This window comes from Diaphorina citri, unplaced genomic scaffold (genome assembly GCF_000475195.1).
Source record: "Diaphorina citri unplaced genomic scaffold, Diaci psyllid genome assembly version 1.1 scaffold117, whole genome shotgun sequence".
Lineage (NCBI taxonomy): Eukaryota > Metazoa > Arthropoda > Insecta > Hemiptera > Psyllidae > Diaphorina > Diaphorina citri.
The window spans coordinates 31,715-58,230 of record NW_007377554.1 but is presented as its reverse complement, the minus strand read 5'-3'; the positions used below and the strand labels follow the sequence as shown (position 1 = coordinate 58,230).

Below are 26,516 nucleotides of genomic sequence, written 5' to 3'. Positions count from 1 at the left end.
TTGTCACCCGTCAATAATTAAAAATGTTCAAATGAAATATCAAGTTTTTCCGAAAAACGGAACTCTAAGCTTTTTTTTTATTAGAACAGCAGATGAAATATGTATTTTCAACCTTTTAAAGTTACTTTTACAGAGTTTTGACCTCAGATATGGATTTTTTTACGTAGAAATCGACCTTTCCTTCATAATTTTTACCCAATTGCAACTGCTCCATGTTTTTAAACGGACCTGCGAACCGCTTCGGGTATAAAGATAGTATTGCCATCAATCAATGTGGCCTTGTTGAAGGCTGCGGAATATTTGGGGCTATTTTTGAAGCTCTTTATGTCTACTGGACATGTGATGATTCAACAGAGACTTGGTAACAAATTTGTCGGTACATAGGTGACAAGCGTGAGGTCTTTGCCCTGTATGTATTCTACGGTGTACAGTCTTGTTGAAGGCTGCGGAATATCTGGGGCTATTTTTGAAGCTCTTTATGTCTACTGGACATGTGATGATTCAACAGAGACTTGGTAACAAACCAAAATTTCAAACCCACCTTAGGAATATTGTTTGTTCCCGGACATATGGGCAATTGGGCCGTTCTTACGATTGTATGAATGTGAAATTACAAAATTTCAAACCCACCTTAGGAACATTGTTTGTTCCCGGACATATGGGCAATTGGGCCGTTCTTACGATTGTATGAATGTGAAATTCATTAATGTGTTCGTGCGCATGCATTTCTGAGCACTTCTTAACCTCTGACCTCACAACTCTAAGCTTTTTCATTAGAACGGGAGTTGAACTGGAATTTATATAAGGTGCCCCTCCTTCGTTCGTGAGATTCCGGAAATTCCGATTACGTAAGAAGAGATTACGTCCATGTGGATTTAGGTTTTAGGATACATATATTTGCCCCTCCTTCGTTCGTGAGATTCCGGAAATTCCGATTACGTAAGAAGAGATTACGTCCATGTGGATTTAGGATACATATATTTGTAGTAATGGCTGGATTACACGACATCAGTAGGCAGTCAGTCCTACTGCTACCTTCGTGTTAACACCACTGGCGTCTAGTGACAGTGTTCTGCAGTCGGACTAAATGCACTTCTCTACAGCTGCAAAATAGAATCTGACCAACTGGACAGGAATGTTGCTGGACACCAGTGTTTTACGAGGCCAGTATGTAGAGTCTACATTGTAAACTGCTTATTGACCATGTGTAATTCAGCCATAAGCTTTCTGGCTGTCTCCAGTTACTAGGCATTTGTAGATTGTCAAGCCCCAAAGAAGTGGGTTTGTGTCGATTAGCAATACGGATCGACTGTCTTTTGACACTTAATCACTTCTTGGGGTTTTGATTTAAGTATACATATGCTGCATATTTTTACACGAGGCTTTTATAAAAGAGATGGTCCCTATACCACATACCTAGGTTAAGATATTATGTGTAATGTTTATAGTACCTAAGCTCTATCTATAAAACTTTATCTGATCGACTGTCTTTTGACACTTAATCACTTCTTGGGGTTTTGATTTAAGTATACATATGCTGCATATTTTTACACGAGGCTTTTATAAAAGAGATGGTCCCTATACCACATACCTAGGTTAAGATATTATGTGTAATGTTTATAGTACCTAAGCTCTATCTATAAAACTTTATCTTTTTTTTCTAGTGAGATCGAATTATCCTGTTTTATAAATACAAGGAATTTATTATTGATTTTGAAGAAAAACAACTTACTTGCCTTAGAGTTACGGTGCGGTGTTCTATTTAGATTCAAATTTAAATTCTAGACATACGACAGATGTTATATGTCTACCAATATTCCAGTCTAAGATTTAAGGGGGGTACACGCTATATCTTATCCATAAAAAAGTATCAAGAAACCCTAAAATAGAAGTGATGGCACAAGTTTTATGTTTAAGCGCAACGTTTGTTTTTTGAAGACTTTTTTTAAACACCAGCTTAAAGTGAACTCAGTTGTTTCTTGTCCCTTTTATCATCTGTTAGTGAGTTCTAACGGTTGAGATCTAATGTGTATTGTCTGAAATTTTTCAGTAAATCCCAAGTTTTATAACAAATACCTAGTTGTTAAGAAATATTTTCAGTGTAATTTGAACAATTAATAAAATTCAGTTCTGCATTTTCTTCTCTACAGTTCTTTTGTTGTCTATCTATTTTCTACTAACAGAACAAGTCGAATCCTTATATATTCTTCCCCAATTGTTAATTTATTCTTATTATTACCCTCATAAAAGTCCTCTTCTTCCTCGCGTTTTCCCGTGTACAAACGGGGTCGACATTTTTCGTCAGCCTTTCAATCAGCCCTAGGTGACTGCTTTGGGTTGACATTTGGTTTTAGCTACAAAAAAATTACGAGTGGATGCCCTTTGGACTTAACCTTTTACAAACGGGGTCGACATTTTTCGTCAGCCTTTCAATCAGCCCTAGGTGACTGCTTTGGGTTGACATTTGGTTTTAGCTACAAAAAAAATACGAGTGGATGCCCTTTGGACTTAACCTTGGCTATTTCTTTAGTAAGGTGATTTCCAGGCTGGTATCCTCCCAAGCCAGACTATTACCCTCATAAAAGTACCTACAGAAATAAATTGAAACAAAATCAGATGGCGTCTGCTGAAGAGACAAATATTTGAAACAATTTTACCAAAGATTGGAAACTATTCGACTTGCGATAACTTTTCTTGGTAGGTATTGACTTTCCGGATGTTAAATGGCATCCCTATGTCTACTGGACATGTGATTATTCAACAGAGACTTCGTAACAAACTTGTCGGGACATAGGTGGCAAGCGTGAGGTCTTTGCCCTGTATGTATTCTACGGTGTACAGCTAACGAGCTGGTCTGTGTGAAGCCTTTACCACAGAACTCACACTTGTATGGCTTCTCCCCAGTGTGAGTTCTTAGATGTACTACTAGGGCACTACTAGTACGGGAAGCTTTACCACACGTGGGGCACACGAACGGTCTCTCATCAGTATGAATTCTTATATGAGCTTTCAGAGCTTCCTTACAGTTTACTACTTTGAAACATATCTTACATTGAGCACCTCGTTTTAAGTGAACACTAGAGATATGACGTTTCAGGATATTTTTTCCTGTGAGATATTTGCCACACGTATCACACTGGTAATTTCGGTCTAAAGCTAAATGTATCTTCTTGTGTGTGGTCAAGTTTTTCTTGTTGACAAAGATTTTCTTACATACAGAGCAGGTATGGGGCTGAGCACAATGTTGCTTGATATTGTGAACATTGAGTTCATTCTTAGAGAGGAATCCAAGCTGACATATCTTACAGAAAACATTGTAGTCTTTTATATGACGACTCTTGTGTTTGACCAGGTAATATTTTTGTGTTGAAGTGTAGCTACATAAATCACATGAGAACAAGCCTTGTGTAGCGTGATCTTTTCTTTCGTGTTTTTTCCTCTGTTCTTTCGTATCAAACTCTTGTGAACAGAGACGGCATGGGAACTTGGTATCTGACGTCACATTATCTTCATCATCTAGTTTATCTGATTCTTCATCCTCCTCACTCGAAAAATTCCTTTTCTCATTTTCATCCTCAAGGAAGCTCCACAAACCTTCCTTTTTAATTTCAATGTCGTGAGCATCGGTAGACCTTTTCCTTTGATTTAGTTTTCTGACGGGATCTTTTCCTGCATTTTCTCGATGTATTTTTCGTTTAGCTTTTTTACCATTTATATTTTGTCTGTAACATAGGTAAGAAAAAAATCCATATATTTAGAATATTCGGACCCAACATGACATAGGTGACATTGAGGAAGACTGTTACATACAATATAGAATACATGTGTTTGGTTCAACAATTTGTGATTATTATTATTTTATTTATTTATTACTATTATTATATTATTATTTTTTACATAAAGGACCTGGAACTTTGAAACAGACCATGTTGGGGCTAAGGAGAATACGAGACCAGTTGCGCTGACTTAAGTGAGGTTTCGAGTTCACAAAGTTTCATAGCAATCGGATGAGCGGTTTGACCTGGCATAAAGTTCGAACAAACACACAAACAAACAAATATTCATTTTTATATATTAGATTATTCATAAAGGACCTGAAACAGTCCATGTTAAGGTTTAGGAGAATACATGTGAAATTAAGACCATAATAATAACTGATTTAAAAGAGATCGTCCTTCAGAACAATGGCCTCTCTCTGTATTTTAATCAATGATGTGACTATTGTTTCAGTTTCCAATACGGGGCGTACCCAGCATACCAGCCCTACCCCAGAGGAGCATTCGGAGGTTTTGCCCGTGGTGGGCGTGGCTATGGGCGAGGTGGGAGAGGAGGGGGCATGGACTATCGCCCTGTTATTCACTATCGCGATCTAGATGCCCCCCGGGAGCCTGAGGAATTTATAGAGAATACAAGACCAGTTGCGCTGACTTAAGTGAGGTTTCAAAGTCAAAGAGCAGAAAAATGAGGAACTAGGGAATTTTTCTTTTTCTAAATAAAGGTCCATGCCAAATTTGGTGCTTTCCTGACGAAATGCAGCTTTTTTGACGTTAGGCCACCGTATAAAATGTAGAAAACAAAAATACAAACAACTTTTTAATTCATTATCCTTCGAAAAAATTTACTGGAAACGCGATACTGTGAGAATACCTTCCCTCCTTCGTTCGTGAGATTCCGGAAATTCCGATTACGTAAGAAGAGATTACGTCCATGTGGATTTAGGATACATATATTTGTAGTAGTTCAGCCATAAGCTTTCTGGCTGTCTCCAATTACTAGGCATTTGTAGATTGTCAAGCCCCAAAGAAGTGGGTTTGTGTCGATTAGCAATACGGATCGACTGTCCTATGCAAGGCTGATTGAGAGGAGAGGCTGGCGAAAAACGCCGACCCCGTCTGAACACGGGAAATGGTGAGGAAGAAGAAGAGGTGGATAGCAAAAAACTGACTACTGAAAAAACCGACGTTAGTGTAAACGTAAGAAAGAGATAGTTGATGGATAGATCGACTGTCTTTTGACACTTAATCACTTCTTGGGGTTTTGATTTAAGTATACATATGCTGCATATTTTTACACGAGGCTTTTATAACAGAGATGGTCCCTATACCACATACCTAGGTTAAGATATGTGTAATGTTTATAGTACCTAAGCTCTATCTATAAAACTTTATCTTTTTTTTCTAGTGAGATCGAATTATCCTATTTTATAAATACAAGGAATTCTCATCATTATGAATTCTACTATGAGCTGTTAGAGCTTCCTTACAGTTTAGTACTTTAAGACATATCTTACATTGAGCACCTCGCTTTAGGTGAACACTAGAGATATGAGACTTCAGGTGAAATGTTCTTGCGAAAGATTTGCCACACACATCACACTGGCAATTTTTGTCTATTGGTAAATGTATCTTTTTGTGTGCAGCCAAAGTAACCTTGTTGACAAAGATTTTCTTACATACAGGGCAGGTATGGGGCTGAGCATCATGTTGCTTGATATTGTGAACATCGAGTTCATTCTTAGAGAGGAATCCAAGCTGACATATTTTACAGAAAACATTGTAGTCCTTTATATGACGACTCTTGTGTTTGACCAAGTAATATTTTTGCGTTGAAGTGTAGCTACATAAATCACATGAGAACAAGCCTTGTGTCTCGTGATCTTTTCTTTCGTGCTTTTTCCTCTGTTCTTTCGTATCAAACTCTTGTGAACAAAGACGGCATGGGAACTTGGTATCTGACGTCACATTATCTTCCTCATCATCTAGTTTATCTGATTCTTCATCCTCCTCACTCGAAGAATTCCTTTTCTTATTGAATTTCTCTTTTTCATCCTCAAGGATGCTCCAAAAAGTTTCCTCATCATTTAGTTCATCTGATTCTTCATCTTCCTCACTCGAAGAATTCCTTTTCTCATTTACTCTCTCTTCTTCATCCTCAAGAATGCTAAACAAAGTGTCCTCATCAATTAATTCAATATCATCGTGAGCAGCAGGGGACATCTTCCTTCGATTTAGTTTTCCGACAAGGTCTTTTCCTGCATTTTCTTGATTTATTTTTCGTTTAGCTTTATTACCATTTATATTTTGTCTGTAACATAGGTAAGAGAAAATTCCAAACATTTAGAACATTGGACAAGGACACAGGTGACATTGAAGAACACTGTTACATACAATAATAAGTTAAGTAGGTATAATAGAATACATGTGATTGGTTCAACAATTCGTGATTATTATTATTTTACTAATATTACTAGCCGTAAATTCTGCTAGTAAATCCTTAAGGAAACGTTCTTGTAGGAAACAATGTCACTCATCCATTTAGTGGTCTTGCTCGGCCCCTTAAGGAAACGTTCTTGTAGGAAACAATGTCACTCATCCATTTAGTGGTCTTGCTCGGCGTAGCTTAACAAAAACGAACCGAAAAAGAGCCTATAACCTTCACGGGAGTGCAAGCAATAAGTTCACAAAGTTTCATAGCAATCGGATGAGCGGTTTGACCTGGCATAAAGTTCGAACAAACACACAAACAAACAAATATTCATTTTTTTATATATTAGATTATTCATAAAGGACCTGAAACAGTCCATGTTAAGGTTTAGGAGAATACAAGACCAGTTGCGCTAACTTAAGTGAGGTTTCAAAGTCAAAGAGCAGAAAAATGAGGAACTAGCGAATTTTTCTTTTTCTTAAACGACTTCTAGATCCCGAGAAAAACAATTTAAAAATACCGTTAGATATTAAAATCTGACGTCACAGCGTACGCTCCTGTACGCGATGACCTCACATCAACCGAGCAAAGCTCTCTTGCAGACAACACATTAATGTGTTCGTGCGCATGCATTTCTGAGCACTTCTTAACCTCTGACCTCACAACTCTAAGCTTTTTCATTAGAACGGGAGTTGAAATATGTATTTTCATTTTTCAACCTTTTAAAGTTACTTTTAAAGAGTTTACTTCAGATATGGATTTTTTACGTAGAAATCGACCTTTCCTTCATAATTTTTACCCAATTGCAACTGCTCCATTACAATATTTCTACATTCGTAAATTAAACATTTAGATTACCTTGATTCCTAGTATTTTGAGGTCTACCTTTAGACCGATGTGATGATGCAGTTTGTCTCATACTGGTACCCTGAAGGTTTTTAACCGGACCTGCGAACCGCTTACGGTATAAAGATAGTATTGCCATCAATCAATGTGGCCTTGTTGAAGGCTGCGGAATATCTGGGGCTATTTTTGAAGCTCTTTATGTCTACTGGACATGTGATGATTCAACAGAGACTTGGTAACGAACTTGTCGGTACATAGGTGACAAGCGTGAGGTCTTTGCCCTGTATGTATTCTACGGTGTACAGCTAACGAGCTGGTCTGTGTGAAGCCTTTACCACAGAACTCACACTTGTATGGCTTCTCCCCAGTGTGAGTTCTTAGATGCACCACTAGGGCACTACTAGTACGGGAAGCTTTACCACACGTGGGGCACACGAACGGTCTCTCATCATTATGAATTCTACTATGAGCTGTTAGAGCTTCCTTACAGTTTAGTACTTTAAGACATATCTTACATTGAGCACCTCGCTTTAGGTGAACACTAGAGATATGAGACTTCAGGTGAAATGTTCTTGCGAAAGATTTGCCACACACATCACACTGGCAATTTTTGTCTATTGGTAAATGTATCTTTTTGTGTGCAGCCAAAGTAACCTTGTTGACAAAGATTTTCTTACATACAGGGCAGGTATGGGGCTGAGCATCATGTTGCTTGATATTGTGAACATCGAGTTCATTCTTAGAGAGGAATCCAAGCTGACATATTTTACAGAAAACATTGTAGTCCTTTATATGACGACTCTTGTGTTTGACCAAGTAATATTTTTGCGTTGAAGTGTAGCTACATAAATCACATGAGAACAAGCCTTGTGTCTCGTGATCTTTTCTTTCGTGCTTTTTCCTCTGTTCTTTCGTGGAAACAGACCATGTTGGGGCTAAGGAGAATACGAGACCAGTTGCGCTGACTTAAGTGAGGTTTCAAAGTCAAAGAGCAGAAAAATGAGTTACTAGGGAATTTTTCTTTTTCTCCAACGACTTCTAGATCCCGAGAAAAAGCAATTTAAAAATACCGTTAGATATTAAACTCTGACGTCACAACATACGCTCCCATCCGCGGTGACGTCACATCAACCGAGCAAAGCTCTCTTGTAGACAACTCATTAATGTGTTCGTGCGCATGCGTTTCTGAGCATTTCTTAAACTCTGACCTCACAACTCTAAGCTTTTTTTTTTATTAGAACAGCAGATGAAATATGTATTTTCAACCTTTTAAAGTTACTTTTACAGAGTTTTGACCTCAGATATGGATTTTTTTACGTAGAAATCGACCTTTCCTTCATAATTTTTACCCAATTGCAACTGCTCCATGTTTTTAAACGGACCTGCGAACCGCTTCGGGTATAAAGATAGTATTGCCATCAATCAATGTGGCCTTGTTGAAGGCTGCGGAATATCTGGGGCTATTTTTGAAGCTCTTTATGTCTACTGGACATGTGATGATTCAACAGAGACTTGGTAACAAACTTGTCGGTACATAGGTGACAAGCGTGAGGTCTTTGCCCTGTATGTATTCTACGGTGTACAGCTAACGAGCTGGTCTGTGTGAAGCCTTTACCACAGAACTCACACTTGTATGGCTTCTCCCCAGTGTGAGTTCTTAGATGTACTACTAGGGCACTACTAGTACGGGAAGCTTTACCACACGTGGGGCACACGAACGGTCTCTCATCATTATGAATTCTACTATGAGCAGTTAGAGCTTCCTTACAGTTTAGTACTTTAAGACATATCTTACATTGAGCACCTCGCTTAAGGTGAACACTAGAGATATGAGACTTCAGGTGAAATGTTCTTGCGAAAGATTTGCCACACACATCACACTGGCAATTTTTGTCTATTGGTAAATGTATCTTTTTGTGTGCAGCCAAAGTAACCTTGTTGACAAAGATTTTCTTACATACAGGGCAGGTATGGGGCTGAGCATCATGTTGCTTGATATTGTGAACATCGAGTTCATTCTTAGAGAGGAATCCAAGCTGACATATTTTACAGAAAACATTGTAGTCCTTTATATGACGACTCTTGTGTTTGACCAAGTAATATTTTTGCGTTGAAGTGTAGCTACATAAATCACATGAGAACAAGCCTTGTGTCTCGTGATCTTTTCTTTCGTGCTTTTTCCTCTGTTCTTTCGTATCAAACTCTTGTGAACAGAGACGGCATGGGAACTTGGTATCTGATGTCACATTATCTTCCTCATCATCTAGTTTATCTGTTTTTGGATCCTGACTCGAAGAATTCTTTTTAGCCTTCTCTTTTGCAGCCGCAATTTCCTCTTTCTCATCTACTACAAGAAAGCTCCACAGCCTTTCCTCTTTAAATTCAATCTCATCATCCTCATCTACAGTGGTCTTTTTTCCTTGATTTAGTTTGATGAGAGGTTTCTTTGCTGCACACTTTTCTTCATTTACTTTTTTAGCTTTTCTACCATTTATATTTTGTCTGTAACATAGGTAAGAGAAGATTCCAAAAATTTAAAATAAAACAATTATCTGAATTCAATATGACACATATTTTAGGAATCAGGAATCAAAGAAGAACTGTTACAATAATTATATTAACTATGATAGAATACATGCTACAGGTCATCGGCACCGGTCTAATAACTCTTTAGTATGGTAATATTTCAAGGGGGGGGGGGCTGAAACCTGTGTTTTCCTGATGCTAGGTGTATTTCACAATTTCATACATATTCATCCTTTTATTTAAACATATTGACACATGGCATAAACACGTCAGCCACTCAGACATCCAAATAAATCAACATCTAGAAACACCTGGCGTAGCGGGGAGACAATGAAAGAATACCCCCGAGTCCTCACGATAAATTGTGAAGTACAAAGTACGATCAAGCGTCCAGAAAGGGGCGCGCACGTCAAGATTTTGATGCACCTCGCCGCCTGGCCTATATTACTGAAGTACAAAGTACGATCAAGCGTCCAGAAAGGGGCGCGCACGTCAAGATTTTGATGCACCTCGCCGCCTGGCCTATATTACAAAAAATGGAGTTTCAAAAGTGCAAAACATTCTATTCTTAAGTTGATCACAAGTAATGTCATGTCCTGTTAGATAAGCGTTCACCATCTCAAAGAGGCATATTGGGGGTAGGTTCCAGATGATGAATGGCATCCCTATGTCTACTGGACATGTGATGATTCAACAGAGACTTGGTAACAAACTTGTCGGGACATAGGTGACAAGCGTGAGGTCTTTGCCCTGTATGTATTCTACGGTGTACAGCTAACGAGCTGGTCTGTGTGAAGCCTTTACCACAGAACTCACACTTGTATGGCTTCTCCCCAGTGTGAGTTCTTAGATGTACTACTAGGGCACTACTAGTACGGGAAGCTTTACCACACGTGGGGCACACGAACGGTCTCTCATCATTATGAATTCTGTTATGAGCGTACAGGGCTTCCTGGGAGTTTAGTACTTTGAGACATATCTTACATTGGGCACCTCGCTTCAAATGCACACTATAGATATGACGTTTCAGGTGATTATTTCCGGTGAAAGATTTTCCACACGTATCACACTGATGATTCCTATTCATAGGTAAATGCAACTTCTTGTGTGTGGTCAAGTTGAATTTGTTGACAAAGATTTTCTTACATACAGGGCAGGTATGGGGCTGAGCATCATGTTGTTTGATATTGTGAACATTGAGTTCATTCTTAGAGAGGAATCCAAGCTGACATTTTTTACAGAATACGGTGTACTCCTTTATATGACGACTCTTGTGTTTGACCAAGTAATATTTGCGTGTGGAAGTGTAGCTACATAAATCACATGAGAACACACCTCGTGTCTCGTGATCTTTTCTTTCGTGCTTTTTCCTCTGTTTTTTCGTACCAAACTCTTGTGAACAGAGACGGCATGGGAACTTGGTATCTGACGTCACATTACGAGTATCTTCCTCATCATCTAGTTCATCTGATTCTTCGTCCTCCTCACTCGAAGAATTCCTTTTTATCTTATTTGTTTTCTCTTTCTCAACAACAGTTTCCTCTTGTTCATCCAGAAGAAAGCTACACAACCCTTCCTCTTTAATTTCAATATCATCATCTGCAGTGGACTTCTTTCTTCGATTTACTTTGCGGACAGGTTTCTGTGTTGCATTTTGATTTGTTTTTCTTTTAGCTTTTGTACCATTTATATTTTGTCTGTAACATAGGTAAGAGGAAATTCCAAATATTTAGAACAGTGTACAGGACCAACATGACATAGGTGGCACTAAAGCAAACATATTAGCTTCAGTTTACCAATCCAATAACTCGCAAGTATGGTACTCAATATTCCATGTTAGGGGTAGTAACAAGAGAACTGATTTTTCTTAACATTGTCTTTCTCATATTTTTTTAAAATACCTACTATTTTGAGCTCTAATAATATTAGTATCGGAGGAACACCAGATGCGTCCCAAACAAAGATCATCCGAGTTGCGTCCGCGGTACCTGAGATTGAACCTATATCTATATACTTGAGACCATAAAGTAAATAAATAAGTATATAACGAACAGGGTGACCAAAATAACAATATGCTATAACTTCTGTATGCTATAGGCCTATAGGAACAAACTTTGAACATGAACGCTAAAGCTATTATTTTTGTACTTGTCTTTTGTGTTTAACCTAACCCTATAATAACACTGGTCACTGCTCAAATTGTGAAAACTCTTTTTTGCGTTTAACCTAACTCTATAACATTGGTCACTGCTCAAATTGTGAAAGCTCCTTTTTGCATTTAACCTAACCCTATAATAACACTGGTCACTGCTCAAATTGTGAAGATCTATTTTTGTACTTGTCTTTTGTGTTTAACCTAACCCTATAATAACACTGGTCACTGCTCAAATTGTGAAAGCTCTTTTTTGCGTTTAACATATAATAACATTGGACACTGCTCATTTGTGACAGCTCCTTTTATAGCAACATTCCATTGACATAACATCTGAAAAAGTACAGTTGAATTTTTAACGTTATCGATTGTAGGTAGTAGGTACTTACATGATGAAAGCTGAAAAAATGCTGCGTACAGTATATTTTGTCACCCTGTACTACATGTATACCTTCAAACTAGGATAAGTATATAAAGTACATAGTTCTAGCTCAGGGACGCAACTCGGATGATAAATTTCAGAAATGGGACGCAAATCGGACGGACGCAACTCGGATTATTTCACAGTCGGGACGCAAGTCAGATCCCCCCATTAGTATCGACTTATGTGTTTTAGGACTGGACTATTATGGTTGAGAGGAATTTCTGTGGGTCAACTTGATAAGGAGAACCAAAAAGGCAGATATATTTTGCAGAACTTCAAAGAAACTCGGATGATAAATTTCAGAAATGGGACGCAAATCGGACGGACGCAACTCGGATTTCACAGTCGGGACGCAAGTCAGATCCCCCCATTAGTATCGACCGATGTGTTTTAGGACTGAACTATTATGGTTGAGAGGAATAATTATATAATATGTATATGTATGTTTTTTTTGTAATTATTTACCTCACGCGGCGTTTACAATTTTCTTAATTTTAGACCAGGGACGCATCGAGTAAATACCACCTACACATCGGAATAGATTTCCCCGATGTGTTTATACAGAAGGAAAGTAAGAACAAACCCAGGGTGGTTAAGAAAATACATAAAAACCAAATCTGTCCACAATCAGGTGGTTACCTGAAAACAAAAGTGTCCGCAATTCGGTAATTTTTTGGGTCAAGTATCCCCAATTCACTGACACTGCAATGTTCATTTGATTTTCAAAGATAAAACTGAAGGTAAGCAGAGTGAACAGTGAGCATGTGGAACTCTTTACTTTATACATGCTTGACCGTACTGCGGAAAAAAAATCGGATTCGAACCTCTTACTTTGGAACGTAATAATCCTTGTGGTAATTTTTCTGGAATATTTGGCACAAGGTTTTTTTTCCAAGATTAAAATTAAGATGGTGGAGAAAACAAGCTTTATGTTTTCGCTGGAATTTTTTCCCTTACCTATAATAACTACACTGGCTAACAAAATTAAGGGAACACTTTTTTCGGTGCAAAAACTATTGTTAATTTCCTTTGCTATACCTAACGTTAACATTTTAATAAATACACATAAAAAATAATTTTCGGTGCAAAAACTATTGTTAATTTCCTTTGCTATACCTAACGTTAACATTTTAATAAATACACATAAAAAATAATAAAAAAAAAAAACTTATCCCACAAGGCCGCATAATCGCATATAATAAGAGTGTTCCCCTAACTTTGTCAACCAGTGTATTTTATAGGCAAATAAATTACCCTGAAAAGTCCTATGTTATATTACACTGGCCAACTTTTTTTTCCGATATCAAATTTGCTTTCAGTTTTTTCTATCACGCAGAGATTTTAATTTACACAGTTTTAAAAATTTGCCAGAAAAGCATGCTTAATGTACAGTGTATGTATATGTAGAAGCTTAATGGAATTAACTTCGATAGGTTTTTCTTGTGTACTAACAGAAACTAACTAAGGCCTCCTACCTTAATAGTTTTTTTTCTGCTTTTTTCAAATCTGATTTTGAGCAGAGATATAAAAACGGGCCTAACGTGATAGAAAAAAAATCAAATCAGCTCATAAAAACGCATCCGAAAATGAATATTGTAGCTTAATGGAATTAACTTCGATAGGTTTTTCTTGTGTACTAACAGAAACTAACTAAGGCCTCCTACCTTAATAGTTTTTTTTCTGCTAATTTCAAATCTGATTTTAAGCAGAGATATAAAGACGGGCCTAACGTGATAGAAAAAAAAAATTCAAATCAGCTCATAAAAACGCATCCGAAAATGAATATTGGGAAATAGCCGTAACAATGAGTAAGTAGCATGTGTTCAAGCAAATCTTGAGCACTGCAGAATCCGTTATCACAAAATGTACAAACACCACATAACTTATCCGAATGTTCTTCTACCAGATGTCTGGTTAATGCTTTGCTACTGCAGAATGCGGCATTGGCACAGTAGGAGCATTTAACCAAATTCAAATGTTGACCAAAATCTTTAGGGTTTGACCAACTCATTTCACAGCAATCACACGAGTATTCAATATTGACCTTTGTCCACTGCTCTTCTTCCCTTGTGTGTTTTCTTTTGTGCAGTTGAAGTCGAGAATTGAAAATATACATATTACATTTCATACAATAAGAGTGTGAATTATGATAGGATTGCATATGGCTGTGAAAGTCACTTTCACGGTCAAAATATAATTTACACACCGGACAGTTCAACGCAAACGCAAATTTCTTCAAAAACAATGGATTGATGTGTTCTTTGATAACTCCCTTGTCTTTCCATTCAAATACGTCGTAAGAATGGCACTCCATGATGTGATTCGTACAATTCTCTCTAGTTGAGAATACTTTTTTGCACAAGACACATGTACTCTTTGCAGATTGCATACTCTCACACACAAAGAATTGAAAATCTTCCACTTTGAACTTGGTAACAATAACTCGAGGTAATATGGCATGGGTTTCATGAACATGGGTTACATATGTGTTAAACTCATAGAATCTCATTTTGCAAAAGTTACATGGTATGGAATGAATAGAGAGATGATTATGCCAACTCTTAAACATATTGAACATTTTACCACAAATATCACACTTGAAAAGTTTTCTCATGATTTTTTTGCCTTTTTTATTTCTAGCTTTACACTCAATCACTTGTTTTAGTTTTGATGTTTTTATTGAGACCGTTAACTTTGGGATAGTCATAGAGCTTGTATTTGTCAGGTTGGAATTTTCTATTTTGGTTTCTGGGCTCTTTATAGGTTCACCGCTTTTAATTTTTCTTACTAAACTGGGGTTCTTTTTGAGCAATACATCATCAAATTGCACAGTGTTATCCAGACATTTTTCTATTTCTTAAGTCACTTTCACGGTCAAAATATAATTTACACACCGGACAGTTCAACGCAAACGCAAATTTCTTCAAAAACAATGGATTGATGTGTTTTTTGATAACTCCCTTGTCTTTCCATTCAAATACGTCGTAAGAATGACACTCCATGATGTGATTCGTACAATTCTCTCTCGTTGAGAATACTTTTTTGCACAAGACACATGTACTCTTTGCAGATTGCATACTCTCACACACAAAGAATTGAAAATCTTCCACTTTGAACTTGGTAACAATAACTCGAGGTAATATGGCATGGGTTTCATGAACATGGGTTACATATGTGTTAAACTCATAGAATCTCATTTTGCAAAAGTTACATGGTATGGAATGAATAGAGAGATGATTATGCCAACTCTTAAACATATTGAACATTTTACCACAAATATCACACTTGAAAAGTTTTCTCATGATTTTTTTGCCTTTTTTATTTCTAGCTTTACACTCAATCACTTGTTTTAGTTTTGATGTTTTTATTGAGACCGTTAACTTTGGGATAAGGAAGAACGGGCTCTGGTCTTGATTTTAAATCATTACATGAAAGTATGTAGGTACATATTATATTGTGTAGTAATAGGGAGCGCGCAGCGCGACCGTAAACAAGGGAGCGCGAAGCGCGACCCTAATCTCAACCCCGCGAAGCCCCGGGAGCGCGAAGCGCGACCATATGCACAAAAAATCCCGGAGGGACGGACCCAGCTTGTTTTTCTTTAACATTATTTTTATTAATTAAAAAAGATTTCCAAAACAGGTCAGTAGGCAAAACACACTATTTATAATCGGTTGTGCCAGTCCATCCAAACGGGCAACAGCCTGAGCATCAGGAGTATTCAGGAGCACGCTTTCTCCGTCCCAAGATATTTATGAAACATTCTATAAGTTAACCTAACTAATATACCAACTTTACAATAATGTACATGTTCTTGATATTAGTTTATTATTGTTATTATTATTACTATTTCAACTGTCAAATGTGTGGCGATAGCTCCTTTTTGGTGTGTAAAATATTATATAAAATTTAAGAATCCCTAACAGCGCCACACGATCCGTTTCCTCCGTCAAGAGGTTACCGTATTCAGGAGCACGCTTTCTCCGTCCCAAGATATTTATGAAACATTCTATAAGTTAACCTAACTAATATACCAACTTTACAATAATGAACATGTTCTTGATATTAATTTATTATTGTTATTATTATTATTACTATTTCAACTGTCAAATGTGTGGCGATAGCTCCTTTTTGGTGTGTAAAATCTTATATAAAATTTAAGAATCCCTAACAGCGCCACACGATCCGTTTCCTCCGTCAAGAGGTTACTATTACCAAGTGCAAGACAACATAGCCCTCTAGACGGCTGACTCCAAGTTGAATTTCAATTACGGCTATTCAAAATTTCCAACCCACCTATCCTTAGGAACATTGATTGTTCCCGGATAGATGGGCAGTGTGTACTGTAAGTCACTTTCACGGTCAAAATATAATTTACACACCGGACAGTTCAACGCAAACGCAAATTTCTTCAAAAACAATGGATTGATGTGTTCTTTGATAACTCCCTTGTCTTTCCATTCAAATACGTCGTAAGAATGGCACTCCATGATGTGATTCGTACAATTCTCTCTATGTGTACTGTTCTTGTACGAATGTGAAAATAAAGCTGTCATCCGACAAACCTGCAGATTAGTCAGAAGTTTCCTCAGCGTTTGAAACCCAAGACAACGCAACGTTTCTTCAAAATTAATTAATTGGACTGAAGAGTGTGTGTACTGTTCTTGTACGAATGTGAAAATAAAGCTGTCATCCGACAAACCTGCAGATTAGTCAGAAGTTTCCTCAGCGTTTGAAACCTAAGACAACGCAACGTTTCTTCAAAATTAATTAATTGGACTGAAGAGTACCTTATATGGTAAGTAAAAAGAAACTTAAATAAATGATCACATTATAAAAATAACATGAATAAATCGTGATCACTGAAGTCTGGAGTAGGTACATACATACATATCATGGACCGAAAATCACTTTTTGGAATCCCTAAAACTGATATTTTCCTTCCAATATTGAAAAATAGGATCGATTCCAATGTTTTCTCTCAAACCATGAACTCTGTTGTTATTATTATTATTATTATTATTATTATTATTATTATTATTATTATTATTATTATTATTATTATTATTATTATTACACTAATAAGTATGTACATAGTACATACCTACAAAAATTCAAGCAGACACAATTTCATAAAATGTACTGGTCAATGTTAATTAATAATTATGTGTAAATGTAAACTGTTCTTTCCGAACGTTTTATTTTGATAAATATGACATTTTTCTTCACCATAGAAAAAAAAATCTTTATTAAATTTAAAGAAAAAGAGAGTAATACAAAATGAAGACGATAATTTCAAATTTATTTGTTATACATAAATACTCGTACAAAATTTTTATTAAATTTAAAGAAAAAGAGAGTAATACAAAATGAAGACGATAATTTCAAATTTATTTGTTATACATAAATACTCGTTAAATCATAACTTTTTTTTTTTTTTTTTTTTTTTTTTAGGAAAGGAAAGCACACGCAATGTGCTACGCATTAAATGTATATGAATTATTTATTAATATTAATTCGAATCAATTACATTTCAAGTAGTTTATGCAAGTATAGATGGTTGGTTTACTTCCATTTCCAGAAATTTCAAGTTGATTGTTGTTGATGTCGTTTTCTAAAATGATAACTTAAAAATGCTTTTGACACAAACTTTGCTCCACACAGATCACAAATGAAATCTTTGATATTTAAATGTAGTTTTCTATGAATATTGAGAGTGGACTTTTGGGTAAACTGTTTAGAACAGAGGTCACAAGCATAAGGTTTGTAGCCAGTGTGAACACGTTTGTGTTCTTCTAGATAGCGCTTCTGAATGAATCCTTTGCCACACACCTCGCAAGTAAAGACACGGTTGTTAGCATGGATGAGCATATGAGTCTTGAGACGGTATGGAGAGCTAAGGTTCTTGCTACACACGGTACATGGATAGTAAGTGACCGAGTCGTCATGTTGCTTGAGATGCCGTTTATAACTTGTCTTGAAATTGAACGTCTTCAAACAGATATTACACTCAAACAATGTTTTAGCATGGTAGTATTTCACATGAACTGTTAGATTTCCTTTTGATGTGAATGGTTTCGAGCAATGTTCACAGATGAAAGGCGGCAAACCATGCACTTTTATACCATGGGAGTGAAGATGAGTACTACTATAGAATCCTATGTTACATTCTTTACAGAATACCGTGTAGCCTATGTGACGGCGTAGGATGTGCGAGCCTAAAGTTTTCTTGTTGCTTGTTCTAAAGTCACATTGGTCACAGCCGTGTAACCCATTTCCGTCGGTTGGATCTTCATTTTCGGTTTTCACTTTCACCAACTGCCTTTTTTTCACTTCCTTTCGTTCAATGTCAAGTGTTTTCAAAAGTGCGGACATATATTCCTTATTACTTCGCTTTTTCCCCGCACGATTTTTCTTGGTCCTAGAAAAGAAAAGAAATTATAAAAGGGTCAAATTATTCATATCGTGTAAGAGCCTTTCTTTACAAATGAAATGCGTATAATCTTCATTTATTGGTAGAACCCCTGGCTGTAAGGCAGGTCAGGTGTCACTTTTTAGTCCGTCCTTCCTTTATTATTACGATAGTAATAAAAGGTATAAGGGACGGACTATTGTATTCGCTTCGGTGTCGTCTGTCCCCATAGAAGGACTTATCCAAACCTGGTCGACCTAAGTATATATCAAATTAAAGTTCTTTTTACCAGGAACACGAAAGTGGTGGTGCAAATTTTGTCCAGAAAACCATAAAGCAAAATTTAAGACCGGTTTCAGCGTCATCTATGTTAAGCTACGCCGAGCAAGGCCAATAAATGGATGGGTGACTTAAGCATTATATTGGTAGTTATTAGGAAACATTAAAAGGAATAAATTCGATTGTCTGTTTAAAACCCGCGTGTTTCTTCAAGTGAAGGGAGAATGCACTACGCGCTGCAAAGCTCTGACCGCATTCACTACACGTGAATGGACGCTCACCATTATGCTTTCTTATGTGGATACGTAAATATGACTTATCTTTGAAAGAACTACCACAAAATTCACAGGCGTAAGGTCGTTCCCCAGTATGCGTTAACATGTGCTCATTCAATCTTCCGCGTAATTTTTTACCGCAGATATGACAGCAAATCTTTTTTTCCCCTGAGTGTGTTTCCATGTGTTGTTGAAGGTTCCCTTTTATTTTCGCACCGCATACTTTACATATGTGACATTTATTTCCGTGAACCCAATCCAAGTGTTTTTTGAGTGCATGATTTTCCGTGAATATTTTGTAACAGGTGGGACACTTATGAATCATACTCGGAGGTAGTTCACCACTTTCCTTCATATGTTTGATCTTGTGCCGCTTTAGATGTTTGACGGAGGTATAACCATTGCCACATACATCACACTTGAACTTCTTTCCTGTATGTGTATTCATGTGATCTCGTAAAGTGTATTTAGTTGCATGTAATGCTCCACAAATATTACATTGAAACTTGTTGTATTTCTTTTTACGAGACTTTCCTGAGTGCATGTACTTTTTATGTTCACCTAAACTACTCTTCGTTTTATATTGGTTACCACACTGATCGCACACATGACTCTTCTGTGCTGAATGAATTTCACGTAAATGTTTTCTCATGTACCGGGGAGTAGAGAATTCCTTCTCACATTTGGGGCATTTTCTCTCTTTACTTTGAACCAATTCTCTATACTGATCCATTGACAAATCTTGAATTTGATAATCTTGATACTGTGCTTTGTTGTATACTTTATTGTGTTTTGCTTCATGGCGTTTTAAACTTTTTTTGCTAAAATACTTTTCTTCACAAAAGATACAGCAATATGGTTTGATACCCAAGTGTGCGCTGATGTGATCTCTCAAAAGGGTTTTGTTGTTCTTAGTGATACCACAATAGTGACATTCTAGAAGTTGATTAGGACCGGTATTACGTATACCTTGGTGTATATAGTTCCAATGACGTTGTAGCTTTTCCCTTGTAGCAAATATTTTATCGCACTCTTCACACGAGAAAGTTTTGATCTCAATATGCACTTGTTTCAAGTGTCGTCTCATTGTTCTGTCAGAGTAGAATTCTTTATTACATTTCGGACATATTCGAACTTTGTCTCTCAGCAGGATTTCCCATTCGTCTCGCGTCACAACTCCCATCAAACCAGTTTCAAATCTGAAATGAATGCCACAGTTTAGGTCATTAGAGTCACCGGTTACAATTTCTGGATGGTAGTAAGTCAGTACCTACATATTTACATATGAAGAGATAAAATTTAAGTTTAATATATTAGTATATTATAAATGATATATTGGTATATTATAAATGTGTTTTTAAATGTTCCTTTAATTTTAGTTTAGACGTAAATGTGTTGTGGCAATATTCACATTCGATTGTCTGTTTAAAACCCACGTGTTTCTTCAAGTGAAGGGAGAATGCACTACGCGCTGCAAAGCTCTGACCGCATTCACTACACATGTATGGATAAATGTGTTTTTAAATGTTCCTTTAATTTTAGTTTAGACGTAAATGTGTTGTGGCAATATTCACATTCGATTGTCTGTTTAAAACCCGCGTGTTTCTTCAAGTGAAGGGAGAATGCACTACGCGCTGCAAAGCTCTGACCGCATTCACTACACATGTATGGCCGCTCACCATTATGCTTTCTCATATGGACACCCAAGTACCACTTGGTTTTGAATGTACCACCACATATTTCACAAGCATAAGGTCTTTCACCAGTATGAGTTAACATATGTTCCTTTAATTTACCACGCATTTTCTTGCCACATATGTGACAGCAATATTTTCTCTCTCCAGTATGAACAATCATATGTTCCTTAAGGCTTCCCTTAATTTCAGCACCACACACTTTACATGAATGATATTTGTTTCCATGGACAAAATCCAAGTGTTTCCTGAGCATATAGTTCCGTATGAATATTTTGTGACAGATCGGACACTTCTGAATCTTACTCGGGGGTAGTTCACCATTTTCTTGCAAATGTTTCATCTTATGACGCTTCAAATGTTTTAGAGAGCTATAACCATTGTCACATACATCACACTTATACTTGTTTCCTGTATGTGTATTCATGTGATCTTGTAAAGTGTATTTGGTAGCAAACAATGCTCCACAAATATTGCATTCAATCTTCTGATCTCTCTTTTTATGAGACTGATCTTTAGTCTGAGTTGAATGAATTTCACGTAAATGTTTTCTCATGTATTGTGGAGTACAGAATTTTACCTCACACTTGGGACATTTTCTCTCTTTATTTTGAACCAATTCTCTATACTGATCCATTGATAGATCTTGTATTCGATAATCTTGAGACTGTGCTTTGGATATTTTATTGTGTTTTGCTTCATGGCGTTTTAAACTTTTTTTGCTTGAAAAATGTTTTTCACAAAAGATACAGTAGTTAAGAGGGAAAAAAAAAAAAAAAAAAAAAAAAAAAAAAAAATCAGAGTCATTGTCCCTAAAGTGTAACTATTTATAGTTAATGTCATAAATCAATTGTCTGCATATTCCTAGAACTTTATTGTTTAAAATCAGAACAACTTAATTACTTAATTTTTATTGTCACTTTTTTTGTGTGCATATTATGATTATGATCATCACCATCAGCACCTATCACTATTGTCATTACACATATTATTATATGCATTTATTATCATTTAACCAAAGTGTTCGGCGAGATGGACATCCAAAGTTTCTTCACTAGAAAAACTTTTTTTGCATACTTGACATTCAATGTGTCTAACATCGCCACGTTCTGTGTGTCTTTTCAAGTGAAGATTAAATGCTGGCCTGGCTGCAAAACTATGTCCACAATAGTTACAAACGTAAGGTCTTTCTCCCGTATGCTTCCTCATATGAACGGCAAGATAGTACTTGTACTTGTATGTACTGCCACACACTTCACAACCAAATGGTCTTTCCCCGGTATGAGTTAACATGTGATCTTTCAATTTACCACGTAACTTCTTGCCACAAATGTGACAGCATACAGGTCGCTCCCCCGTATGAATCCGCATATGTGCTTTTAAATTACTTTTCACCCGAGCACCACATATTTTACACAAGTAACATTTATCTCCATGTACCCAGTCCCGATGCTGCACCATTTCACTTTGTTCGATGAAAAGCTTATCACATTTGTCACACTTGTACATTTCGTCTGCACGTAACACTCCGGCTTCTCTCAGATGATTTTTATTATGTCTCTTCAAACCGCGAGCTGTTGTGTAGGTGCTTTGACAAATGCTACAAACATGATTCTTAATCCCTGTGTGTGATGTCATATGATCTGCAATGTGAGTCCTACTAATAAATTTAGCTCCACAGTGGAAACATTCAAAGTTGGAATGCTTTATTTTCTTGACACCAAGATGAACACGACGCTCATGCTGGACAAGGTGACGTTGTGATTTGAAATATTTGCCGCATCCTTTACATTGATGAGGTCTTACTTTACTGTGAACTTCCCGTATGTGCAGACGCATACCTTTGGCAGACTGATATGTTTTCTTACAAAGTGGACATGTTTTTACGCGCTGCAAAACCATTTTGTACCATTCCTCCCTTGTAATACTTCCGGTTTCAACAAATTCTTCACTTGTCTCCTTTATCATTCGAGAATGTTTTACAAGGTGGCGTTTCAACATAGCATCCGAGTAGAAATCTCTGTTACATATTTCACATATATGGCCTTTCTCTCCAGTATGATTGTTTATATGATCTTCTAAACCTACTCGGCTCAAGTAGGTTTTACTGCAATGAGCACACTCGAACTTTTTCTTTTGCTTTATACCCATATGAACAACTTTCCTGTGTTGTTTTACACGTTTTATTGAGTTAAACCTTTTCCCGCAAACCTCACAAGGGCATTTCCTTGTACTATCATGAAGATCTCTGTAATGTCTCCTCATATCAGTTCCAGACTTGTATCTATCACCGCATATAGGGCATTTCCTGGCATTCTTTATAACAAGTTGTCGCCATTCCTCTGAGGTCAAGTTTTTTTCAGATCTGAAATGAATTGCATGGAGCTTCATTAACACGTGGAATTTTAGAAGACTTCTTTATGTATACGAATCACATTAGGAAAAAACAGGAAATATTGGTACATTTATATACTTTGATTACTTATGTATATATTGGAGTAATTAATGACAACAAAGAATAGCCATGGCTGTAAATCGAAATTTCTGCATGAGGTACCGAAACGTGTTGTCAATTGTAAATTAATAATTAAATATAAGTACACTTAAATACAACCCGAAACTTCATTTTGCATTGGATTTGTTTTGATACAGGTTATTCACTTTCAAAACGAAGATTACATAGTTGACTATCAAGCGATTTTGAGACATCTTTCTTTGTAGCAAATATTTTATCGCACTTTTCACACGAGAAAGTTTTGATCTCAACATGCACTTGTTTCAAGTGTCGTCTCATTGTTCTGTCAGAGTAGAATTCTTTATTACATTTCGGACATATTCGAACTTTGTCTCTCAGCAGGATTTCCCATTCGTCTCGCGTCACAACTCCCATCAAACCAGTTTCAAATCTGAAATGAATGCCACAGTTTAGGTCATTAGGGTCACCGGTTACAATTTCTGGATGGTAGTAAGTCAGTACCTATGTACATATTTACATATGAAGAGATAAAATTTAAGTTTAATATATTAGTATATTATAAATGTGTTTTTAAATGTTCCTTTAATTTTAGTTTAGACGTAAATGTGTTATGACAATATTCACATTCGATTGTCTGTTTAAAACCCGCGTGTTTTTTCAAATGAAGTGTAAAAGCTGAACGAGCTGCAAAGCTTTGACCACAGACATTACAAATGTAAGGTTTTTCTCCACTGTGTTTTCGCATATGAACACTTAAATACCATTTATCTTTAAATGTACTTCCACAAACATCGCATGCGTGGGGTCTTTCACCTGTATGAGTCAACATGTGTTCCTTTAATTTACCCTGTAACGACTTACCACAGATGTGACAACAGAATGGTTTCTCTCCCGTGTGGGATAACATATGTTTACGAAGGTTTCCTTTGATCTTTGCCCCACACACCTTACATACGTGACATTTATCTCCATGTACCCAATCGCGATGTTTCACCATGGCATGATGTTCAATAAACATTTTACTACAAATGTCACACTGATACATATCTTCGACGGACAACTGCCCCGTTGCCTGCATGTGTCGTTTTAAATGTCGTTTCAAACCTTTGGCAGCAACATATGAGTTTTTACATATGTGACATATGTAAGGCTTTAACCCAGTATGCGAATTCAAATGGTCTAGCAGTTGACTTTTACTTGAGTATCTCATTGCACAATGGTGACATTCTACATTCAACTGTCTTACCTTCTCCTTATTTAAATCTAAATGAATATTGTTTTTATGTTGAGTTACACGATTGGTCAACCAAAGCTAACAGCTAAGTGCTAACTATAGACTCTATCTATAGGTCTATAGAGTATAGGTATTAAAGGTAAACACTTTATTCACTAGGCCGGACGGGGGGAAAAACGAAATTTCCCTTCATTTTCCCGTGGGAAATAGAAAAAATCCCCGCTCCATTCACAAGTGAGTTGGGTTTTGAAAACTCGCTTCACGGAGATGTTTTCTCATACTAACAGGCGTGCAATAAGTTTTCTTGCAGACAGGACACTGTTTAGATTTGGAGCTGACTATTTCTGTCCACTCTTCCAACGATAAATCTCCTGTATCTAAAGGTTTGTTTTTATTTAACTTTTGAACAGATTTTTCAAAGTGTTTTTCAAAACAAATGCGCGATGAAAAGAAACAACGACAGAATTGACACTCGTAAAAATTCTTTTTCTTATGTAAAATCATGTGATTAGAGATAAAGATTTTCTTTGAATATCTTGATCCACAGTGATAACACTCGTAGTAATTATTGCTTATTTTCTTAGGGTCACCTAATTGAGCAAACGCTTTTTCCATCAGTGTAAAATATTTTTTACACATATTGCAGTTATCCATGTGAGCACTATTACGTTTCAAGATGTAACTCTGCAACTCACTTAGTTTCATAAATTGTTTTATATATTTAGGACTCCTTATCTGGCACGCAAACTTCCCACAAGATTTCACCGATCTGAAATGAATGTTAATGTTTGAAGAGTTAGAATATTATTGCCTCATGTTATTACTTTGAGATCACCAAAACTTGTTGTTGTTGTTGTTGTGTTAATGTTTGAAGAGTTAGAATATTATTGCCTCATGTTATTACTTTGAGATCACCAAAACTTGTTGATCTGAAATGAATGTTAATGTTTGAAGAGTTAGAATATTATTGCCTCATGTTATTACTTTGAGATCACCAAAACTTGTTGTTGTTGTTATTATTATTTTACTTTCTAATACATTATGTATAGGGAACCTATAAGACAGTAAAAAGTAAACGATTAAAATTTTCAAACTCGGGAAATGGGTAGTGCCTGAGTCATTGAGGTAGGACAAGTGGTGCCTTTATTTTAAGTCAACAGATTAATACATCGCTTTACTAATAAAAGGTTTTTAATAAATTGTAAGGTATACATAAAGCGTACAATAGAGGATGAATTAGGTTTTTAAAAAAGAAATAATAATAATAATAATAAACAGACAAAATACATCTGAGGAGGATGGGCAGGGACTTGGATTTTTATTAAAAGTTTAAAAAAGAAATAATAATAATAATAATAAACAGACAAAATACATCTGAGGAGGATGGGCAGGGACTTGGATTTTTATTAAAACGCATTGTTGAACAGTTTTAGACTCCATGATGACTAATTTTGATTTGTTTACAATCAATCTGTCAAAGATTGGGCAAGATAAAACAACACATAACAAAGTTATGACCCTTTCAAATCTTGTGTTCTTATTGGGACACCCTTTATTTTGAAACAGATTACTTCAATTTTACAGCACCTTATCAGAAAGACATACAGTGGTGAAATATTCAGAAAAAAGTATGTCCTTATAAATAAACATTTTAAAAAATGCCTCCTACCTGGACATTACAGTGTCCACAACAGTCATCAACTCATCACTTGTAATTTTTACCATAGAGGAATCAGAGTATCTCTTGTACCTACCAGCCAGTGTATTTGGAATCTAAATTGAACCACAAAGGAATTTCAATTCTTTTCTCTCTCAGTGGATGGATACCTATTGTTTTATACTTGAATATAGATAGGTACTTACTAAAAAATATAAAGGAAAAAAAAAAAAAAATAATAACTTCAACAACAGTGCTTGACTTGTAGAAGTCAAGCAAGTAAGGGACAATGTTTATGTTTTGATACAACATCTTAACATAGTCAATGACTGAAAGA

General features: G+C 36.3%; 6 protein-coding genes and 1 long non-coding RNA gene across 7 annotated transcripts; 1 reads left to right on the top strand and 6 right to left on the bottom strand.

Annotated features, from left to right (window-relative positions):
- Nucleotides 1–113: 113 nt before the first annotated feature.
- Nucleotides 114–11,284, bottom strand: LOC108254589 (zinc finger protein 91-like; the record flags this gene model as incomplete). Its single annotated transcript, XM_017449714.2, has 7 exons — nucleotides 114–432; nucleotides 2,843–3,741; nucleotides 5,291–6,084; nucleotides 6,781–6,795; nucleotides 7,232–8,011; nucleotides 8,512–9,581; nucleotides 10,199–11,284. Coding segments are annotated over 7 exons (4,770 nt in total), but the record flags the coding sequence as incomplete, so codon positions are not given.
- LOC108254593 lies at nucleotides 780–1,379 on the top strand. Its single transcript, XR_001809918.2, has 2 exons — nucleotides 780–879; nucleotides 971–1,379. It is a non-coding gene; the product is annotated as an uncharacterized LOC108254593 (long non-coding RNA).
- Nucleotides 5,073–7,223, bottom strand: LOC103524726 (zinc finger and BTB domain-containing protein 49). The gene is made up of 2 exons (XM_026820034.1): nucleotides 7,063–7,223; nucleotides 5,073–6,084 (listed from the first exon to the last, which is right to left on the bottom strand). The coding sequence occupies exon 2, from the start codon at nucleotides 5,994–5,996 to the stop codon at nucleotides 5,202–5,204; it is 795 nt and encodes a 264-aa protein (XP_026675835.1). The 5' UTR covers nucleotides 5,997–6,084; nucleotides 7,063–7,223; the 3' UTR covers nucleotides 5,073–5,201.
- Nucleotides 11,285–13,905: 2,621 nt separating the features above from the next.
- LOC103524725 (zinc finger and BTB domain-containing protein 11-like) lies at nucleotides 13,906–15,349 on the bottom strand. The gene is made up of 2 exons (XM_017449713.2): nucleotides 15,232–15,349; nucleotides 13,906–15,002 (listed from the first exon to the last, which is right to left on the bottom strand). The coding sequence occupies exons 1-2, from the start codon at nucleotides 15,347–15,349 to the stop codon at nucleotides 13,906–13,908; spliced, it is 1,215 nt and encodes a 404-aa protein (XP_017305202.2).
- Nucleotides 15,350–17,578: 2,229 nt separating this feature from the next.
- LOC103524715 (zinc finger protein 208-like) lies at nucleotides 17,579–21,570 on the bottom strand. The gene is made up of 3 exons (XM_026820048.1): nucleotides 20,617–21,570; nucleotides 19,160–20,317; nucleotides 17,579–18,573 (listed from the first exon to the last, which is right to left on the bottom strand). The coding sequence occupies exons 1-3, from the start codon at nucleotides 21,447–21,449 to the stop codon at nucleotides 17,739–17,741; spliced, it is 2,826 nt and encodes a 941-aa protein (XP_026675849.1). The 5' UTR covers nucleotides 21,450–21,570; the 3' UTR covers nucleotides 17,579–17,738.
- A 28-nt stretch (nucleotides 21,571–21,598) lies between these two features.
- LOC103524712 (zinc finger protein OZF-like) lies at nucleotides 21,599–23,528 on the bottom strand. Its single transcript, XM_008489744.3, has one exon. The coding sequence runs from the start codon at nucleotides 23,201–23,203 to the stop codon at nucleotides 21,824–21,826; it is 1,380 nt and encodes a 459-aa protein (XP_008487966.2). The 5' UTR covers nucleotides 23,204–23,528; the 3' UTR covers nucleotides 21,599–21,823.
- A 52-nt stretch (nucleotides 23,529–23,580) lies between these two features.
- LOC103524714 (zinc finger protein 121-like) lies at nucleotides 23,581–24,585 on the bottom strand. The gene is made up of 2 exons (XM_008489745.3): nucleotides 24,150–24,585; nucleotides 23,581–23,718 (listed from the first exon to the last, which is right to left on the bottom strand). Exons 1-2 carry the CDS (start codon nucleotides 24,496–24,498, stop codon nucleotides 23,702–23,704), a joined length of 366 nt encoding a protein of 121 aa, XP_008487967.1. The 5' UTR covers nucleotides 24,499–24,585; the 3' UTR covers nucleotides 23,581–23,701.
- Nucleotides 24,586–26,516: the final 1,931 nt, after the last annotated feature.